The sequence below is a fragment of the Euprymna scolopes genome, chromosome 32 (genome assembly GCF_053919585.1).
Source record: "Euprymna scolopes isolate OS-2025 chromosome 32, ASM5391958v1, whole genome shotgun sequence".
Taxonomy (NCBI): domain Eukaryota; kingdom Metazoa; phylum Mollusca; class Cephalopoda; order Sepiida; family Sepiolidae; genus Euprymna; species Euprymna scolopes.
The window spans coordinates 19,017,063-19,025,000 of NC_136513.1; the positions used below are offsets into that span (position 1 = coordinate 19,017,063).

A 7,938-nucleotide genomic window follows, 5' to 3' on the forward strand; every position below is an offset into this window, starting at 1 on the left:
TGACTTTTTCATTTTAAACTTTAAAGTGAAACTATTATTTACAGATAATTTTATATGCCAACAGTAGGTTCTCTGCAGTGCAATGTAGATTACAATATAGTGTTGACTAAGTCACTGTAGGGAGGCATGTGAATATTCCTCCCAGTATGCTGCAGAGAGGAGTTCCTGACTAGAGCAGGCAATCAATCGATTTGATTTTTTAAAAAATTAGCGATTTCACCGATTTTGATGACAATAAAGGTATGAGAAGGTAGAACATTTGTTGATCTTTATTCAATCCCGGACAACGTCAGGTTCCCTTGCTAGTTAATCTATCTATATATCTATAAAAGTGAAAGTGTCTGTCTGTCTGTCTGTCTGTGTACATTTCCCTACACAATAACTGTCAATTTTCGGTCTACAGGCTCGAAATTTGATATACAGAGTATTAAGATTTGGGGAAAATCTTTTTAATCGGTTTTCGGCCAGAAATTTGACTGTTAAGGAGTCAAAGTTAAACGATTTGACCTTTGCAAACTCTACAAAACTCCTCCACCAATTTTGTGTCTAAACACTTGAAATTTTAGATGTAGGTTCTTTGGACATGAATCAAACTTTTTAACTTGATTTGAGCCCAAAACAGTAAATGTTAAGACGTCAAAATTGGGATCAAAGTAAAAAAAAATTGACCTCTCAGCCAATTTTTGGTCTAAACATTTGAAATTTTACATAAAGTGTATTCAGACATAGGGCAAACTTTTTAATCATTTTCTGGCCGAAAATTTGGCTGCCAAGGAGTCAAAGTACAAAAGATTTTACCTTTGCGGTATCTAGCAAACTATTCAGCCAATTTTGGGTTTAAACATTTGAAATTTTACATAAAGGGTACTTAGACATGCAGCAAGCCTTTTAATCAGTTTTTAGGCAAAAATTTGGTTGCCAAGAAGTCAAAGGTGAAAGAGTTGACCTTTGCAGACTCTACCAAACTCCTCTGCCAAGTTTGGTTCTAAACACTTGAAATTTTAGATGTAGGTTACCTGGAAATGAGTCAAACTTTTTAATATATGTATACATATGCACATAAAGTTATGAACCGTACATAGGGCCCAAGGACAGCCGGGTTGAACTGCTAGTAATAATATGAATTAATAATATTTACCAAAAATAACATAAAACCATTTTAATGCCTTTATTGAATTTTTATCTTGTTCTTTTCTGACGTCGATTTTAAAACGTTTCCAGTGTTTGGTTTCATGCCTTTTTATATGTGGATTAACGATAAAGTATAAAATAACAACGCAATCGTCTAATAAATGTCATTAATCGGTCCAAAATTTAATTTTCAACTTTATTTGTGTTGTTTAATTGTCGATTTTTTTTTTTTTAATTGCTCTAAGATCTCGAGGTTTCACTTCGAATAACATCCGGTGTCATCTTGAATGCGGTGTGTTTACTAGACTCATAAGGTGTCGATAAGACATCTTAATAAAAAACGTTTTAAAATACTTTAAAACATACACAAAAAAAAAAAAAGAAATAGGTAGAAAAGTAACTTTTCTTGCTTTTGGTAACAGTTATTGGTTGACAATTTGTTTTTTGGGGGGTTTTGTGTTTTTTTTTTTTTTTTTTTTTTTCACCCCTCTTTTTCTCTGATGAAAATTGTTAAAAATCGGTATTATTTTTTTTTTTCGTGCTTATTCAGATTGGCACTTATGGTGGCATTTAAAAGTAAAGAAAATACAAAAATATCGGTAAATGTGTAGTTTAGCGGCGTAAATTATTTGACAGACAAAAATTATAAAATCTATTTATTTTTATATAAAACACATTATTACACTCAAATGCTGAAATAAAACCGGGGGAAAATTTATTTTTATTATTTTTTCATTATTTTTTATTAGACTAAATGTACGACATTCGAGGCCGCCGTATTGCTTTTAAAATTTGGCCTTTAAGGTTTGACAGATTGGCTTCTTTTTTTTTTACCAAATTTGGCCTTTTATGCTCTTTCATTACAAGAAAATATGGCAGCCAAAAACACGGTTCCATGAAAGAGCGTAAAAAAAGCCAAAGTTAGCCTTAAAAAGGCCAATTTGTCAAATCTAAGAAAGGACAAATTTTAAAAGCATGATGGCGGTCTCTTCACTAGTAAAACATGGCCTTATCGGTAAAAAACTACAACTCTGTTTTTTGTAAATAAAAAAAAATACTTGATCAATTTTTCCAATTTTTTTTTAAATAAAATTTTCATTACTTGACAAGAAAGTACAATATAAAAGTTTTTCTCCATTTTTGTTTATTGCTATCAGTGCCAATCTGAATAAGCAGCTATTTTTTAAATAATTTTTTGCTAGTAATTTTAAAGCTAAATTTAATTATTTTGGTATCGTTTAACTACTAAATTATTCATTAAAACAAATTATTACGAAACTAATTTTGTTATGGTAATGTTGCTTCAATCTTTATTCATAAAATTATTAGTAACTTCTAAAACTGTCAATACTGTCAATTAAGTGAAGATTTGTTAAATCGTTGGTCCCCCCCCCCCGCCAATCTTTCACGAAAAACACTCGTCTAGCTGAAACCACTGTCCGTAATTTTCCCCACTCTATCTGTGCCTAAATCAAAACGTAAATTCCATGAACAAAGCTTCTTTCTTGGAAGTGCACGCCTGTGGAACTCCCTTCCGCTTGCCTGTTTCCCACTTGGATGTCTTCAAATCAACATAAACAAGTTCTGCTCATCAATTGAAATGGTTTCGCCTAGGAGTTTAAAAAAAAAGACAAGTTTTTACACGCTAACTTTTCTGTGACGGGACAGATTTATATTTTACTAGAAAATGCATCCGGCGTTGACCGGTATTGAACCTAATGTTAAATTCCTTTAAAAAAAAAAAAAAAGAAAGAAATTGAGAGATGGTCATGCAAGTATTATGTTTTTTTTTTTTATTAAACAGTTTACTTCTTGTTAGAAAAAAAAATATTCGAGCTGAGATCGAAACTGAAACCTGAAAGACAGTGAGTTTAGTACGATAACCATTAGACCAGCTTGACACAATATTTACAAAATGTTTTCAAACTTACTTATTCTTAACATAATGTAAACGATTCGCGCATTCACAGTCGTGAAACAGTTAGAAAACAAATAAAAGTCTGATGATCTCCACGTGCCAAGTTTTCAATTTTTTTCTGGATGAAAACCAATTAAAAAGTTTTTCACGTGTCTGAATACCCTATATAGCAAATTTCTAGTCTGTAGATCAAAAATTTGTTGAGTATATAGGTTGAGAATTGTCCTAACACACACATACATTCTCACTTTCTTAGAACTGCACGCCTGTGGAACTCTGTTCCGTCTGCCTGCTTCCCTCCTGACTATAACTTGGATGTCATCAAGTTCAACGTAAACAAATTCCTGATGAACCGCCCCCTTAAGTAGACACTCTAAAATATCCACACTAACGTACTGTACTTACAATAACCCTTATCCATGAGTGGCTTCCGGGCCTTGATAAGTGGTGACCACCTTGTAAAATAAAAAATATTTTTTAAATATATATATATAGATTATATATAAATAAATACACATTGATCTTTATTATGGAGTGAGGATTGTTATAATCTTTAATTTAGTAACACTCTTCAACAAGGGAGATAACAGATGATACTGAATTATCATAATCTTTGATCTGCTTATCAGCTCCAGTTCCAACATCCTTTTCTTTTTATAATGTCGTTTTGGTGCTTGTTAGATTAGTGATGCTTTAAACCCACACATTTCAGGTGAAAACATTATTACGTACTTACATATCATGTCGAAATTAGTATACATTCTAAAAAAATTACAAAACAAGATCAAGTATAAAAATAATTACAAGGAAAATAGAGTTTATGTAATTATTGAGTTTTATCATGTTATAATGTGGAAGAGTGGTGCGACTAATTCAGTAGGACAAACTGACTTAAATTAAGGGTTCATCATTTTTAAACACAAAATGTTAGAACATAATTATGGATGATTTTTTTTTTTTTTTTTTTTGATAAAAATACATCTCGCACATGTGGATTATTTATTTATTTTTTTTTTTTTGTAATTTTTGTAATTTATATTAATTCTGACATAACACATGAGTACGTAATAGTGTTTTCACCTGAATTACGTTGGATTAAAACATCACTAACTACACAAGCATCGTGATTTTGGCAGCACCAACCACCTTTACTTTAGAAAGCAACATATTACAATTGTTTGTATTTCCTCTATTTTCCAAAATTTTTGGTATCAATTCTGTGTTGTTGCTTTTTTATTGAGTGAATTTTAATCCAATCTGTGACCTTGAACTCTTTAGACACCGTCCAGTCCTTGGTGAATGCATGGGAGCCTTCGCGAGCTGTTTTCCTGTAGCTTTCTTGGAGCCCACCCTGAACAAATACAATAAGCACTCTGTGATGTACGGCATTGAAGGGAACATTGCAGAACACTCGTTAGAAGCACAAGGTAAGTTTAGCTTTTTGGCATCAAAATTTATTTGTTTTTAAATTTCTCCTGAATATCAACTTCCAAAATTGCTTCATTTTAAAATTTCTCTGGCCAAAATTTCTTCATTCTAGAATTTATTAAACCAAAATTTCTTGATTCGAAAATTTATTAAACCAAAATTTCTTCATTCCAGAATTATTAAACCAGAATTTCTTAATTTGAAAATTTATTAAACAAAAATTTCTTCATTCCAAAATTTATCAGACCTAAATTTCCTCATTCTAAAACTTATTAAACCAAAATTTCTTCATTCTAAAATTTCTTAGATCAATTTCTTAGTTCTTCATCTAAAATTTTTTATGCTAAAATTTATTCATTTAAAAATTTCTCTAATTAAAATGTATTAAGTTTATTCTTTTTTAATATTTCTTGGGCTAAAATTTATTCATTCTAAAATTTCTTAGGCAAAAATTTATTCATTCAAAAGTTTCTTTGGATGCAATTTTTTTTATTTTATATCCTAAAATTTCTAAGGCCAAAATTTATTAATTCTAAAATTTATTGTGGTAAAATTTATTCATTCAAAAATTTAATCAACCAAAATTTATTCATTCTAAAATTTTCTTCGGTCAAAATTTATTCATTCTAATATTTCTTGTGCCAAAATTTATTCATTCAGAAATTTATTCTACCAAAATTTATTCATTTTAAAGTATCTAAGACCAAAATTTATTCCTTCTAAAATTTATTCTGTCAAAATTTATTAATTTAAAAATTTTATTCGGTCAAAATTTATTCATTCTAATATTTATTGTGCCAAAATTTATTAATTCTAAAATTTCTAAGCCCAAAATTTATTAATTCTGAAATTTCTAAGACCAAAATTTATTCAATCAAAAATTTCTAAAATCAAAATTTATTCATTCTAAAATTTCTTAAACACAAATTTATTAATTTAAAAATTTATTCATTCTAATATTTCTTGGGCCAAAATTTATTAATTTGAAAAATTTTAAGGCTCAAATTTGTTCATGCAAAAAATTTTAAGGCTCAAATTTGTTCATGCAAAAATTTTAAAGGCCAAAATTTATTCATTCTAATATTTCTCGAGATAGATTTTTTTATTCTAGTGAGCCAAAATTTATTCATTCTTAAATGTTTGGGATTAAAATTTCTCGAGACAAAATTTCTTTATCTTAAAATTTCTGGTAAAATATTCTTTTAAAACACTTTCTTTATACAATGTACAACAAAGTTATGAATTATACTCTATTTGTGTGATGTTTATAATTCACATTTTATATTGCATAGAGTTTAGGCAAACTGTTATTTAATGTGTGAATTAATGAATATATATTTTACATAATATTCATATAACGATATCATCCAACAAAATGTTTAGAAAGATAAATGAAAAAATAAAAACAACAGCAAAATATAGACGACAAATTCAAATCAAAAAACAAATTTGTTTTTATTTTCTTTCTTTATTATCAAAAACATTTTTAGTGCAGACACTTAAAACACTATGCTGTGTTTCATTATTAATTGATTCCTTGCACTACATAATATATATTTTTACATACTGAGTTTTTGAGGCTTGTAATTGAAACGATTGAAACGTTTCTTATTCTTCTTTTCCAAACTGAATATTTGCAAATTGTCTGCAGCTTTAGGAATCAGAATGGACTCAGTACATGAATATAGTTGTTGTTTTTACATTCCTTTGTTAATAATGTTTTTAGATTAAATATTTTTTGTTTGCAGAAAGTATAGATAGTTTAATCATAAGCTTGGGTATAAATTCGTATTATTTACAATGGAAATGGTCTTATATCTTTTAGGTGGATTTTATCAATAATAATCCCTCTTTTCTGACATTCTCATGAAAATTATTAAATCTTAAAAAGTTTATCAGAATTCAACAAAAAAAATGCAAAAACATGTTTAGCGTCATGACAGAGTTTAGCTTTTGTCTTGTTTATAACTTTGTTTATCTGTTTATTGCAGCTTATCGTCTAGATCGCTTACCCAATTGTTACCAAATTTGGTTTCAACGTTATATTCCTTATTTGCTCATAATCTCTGATACCAACATACCCTTAATCTGATAATGTCATCTTTGGTATCACAATATTTTACTTTAAAAAGGCAACACGTTACAATGATTCATTTTTCCGCCATTTTGAAAATTCCTGTACCAATTCTGTTTTTTTTTTTTTTACTAGATAAATTTAAATCTAACCAGTGATCTAAAAAGTTTCCAACCAGTTCTTGCTGAATGCATGAGAGTTTTGGCATATTTATTACATTAAAAAATATGTTTAATATTTTTGGAGAAAAAAAAAAACAGTTACAGCAAGTTGAATCGTACACATGAAATGCTGAAAAAACACTCTGCCGTATTGTAATTTGACATGGCCGATATAAACAAACCGAACAGAATATAAAGAGAGCTACATATTTTCATAATATGCCACAAGGGAGATAAGTGTAGGTAATATAAACGCATATAAACATGATATTTAATTTGTAGAAGTTTGGTAAAAAAAATAGTTCTTGTAGTATATTATGAAGATATTGAATGATCACAAAATATTGAATTATCACAAAATTTAAAATAATAATAAAATATTGAATGATCACATAATTTTGAATTATCACAAAATTTAAAATAATAAAATATTGAATGATCACATAATTTTGAATTATCACAAAATTTAAAATAATAATAAAATATTGAATGATCACATAATTTTGAATTATCACAAAATTTAAAATAATAAAATATTGAATGATCACAAAATTTGGAATTATCACAAAATTTAAAATAATAATAAAATATTGAATGATCACAAAATTTGGAATCATCACAAAATTAAAAATAATAATCACAAAATTTGGAATTATCACAAAATTAAAAAAAAATAATAAAATATTGAATGATCACAAAATTTGGAATCATCACAAAATTAAAAATAATAATAAAATATTGAATGATCACAAAATTTGAATGATAACAAAATTTTGAATAATTATAAAAATTTGAATCATGACAAAATTTCCAAGAATCATAAAATTTTGAATAATTATAAAATTTTAAATTATCGCACAATTTTGACAAATTATAAAATTTTGAATAATCACAAAATTTTGAAGGATTATAAATTTTTTAATCATCACAAAATGTTAAGTAACATAGAAAATAATGCTTTTATTTTTAGTTGTATTTTTATATGTATGTGATTTTAAAATTTCATTTTTTTCTTGTCTATATTTTGTTTATGTTGATATTTTTCCATTTATTTTTTTATTTTGCAAAAACATAAAAACTTTTTTGTTTTTCATTACAGATTTACACAAAACATTTTCTCTTTCAATATTTTTTAAGGATTTATGTCATTTATTGTTTTTTCTTATTTTTTTTTTAAATATTTAAATATAAATTTTTTTTTAAATATTTTTTTTTTTTTAATATAA

General features: G+C 27.1%; 1 protein-coding gene across 17 annotated transcripts in view; it reads left to right on the forward strand.

Moving 5' to 3' along the window:
• LOC145256229 (ryanodine receptor-like) overlaps positions 1 to 7,938 on the forward strand; it is a 936,895-nt gene that overhangs the window by 696,761 nt on the left and 232,196 nt on the right. For all 17 annotated transcript variants that reach the window (XM_080114858.1, XM_080114861.1, XM_080114859.1 and 14 more), the window contains one exon: positions 4,328 to 4,476. In XM_080114858.1, coding sequence (XP_079970984.1) covers positions 4,328 to 4,476 — 149 coding nt within the window. The remainder of the gene's footprint in view (positions 1 to 4,327; positions 4,477 to 7,938) is intronic.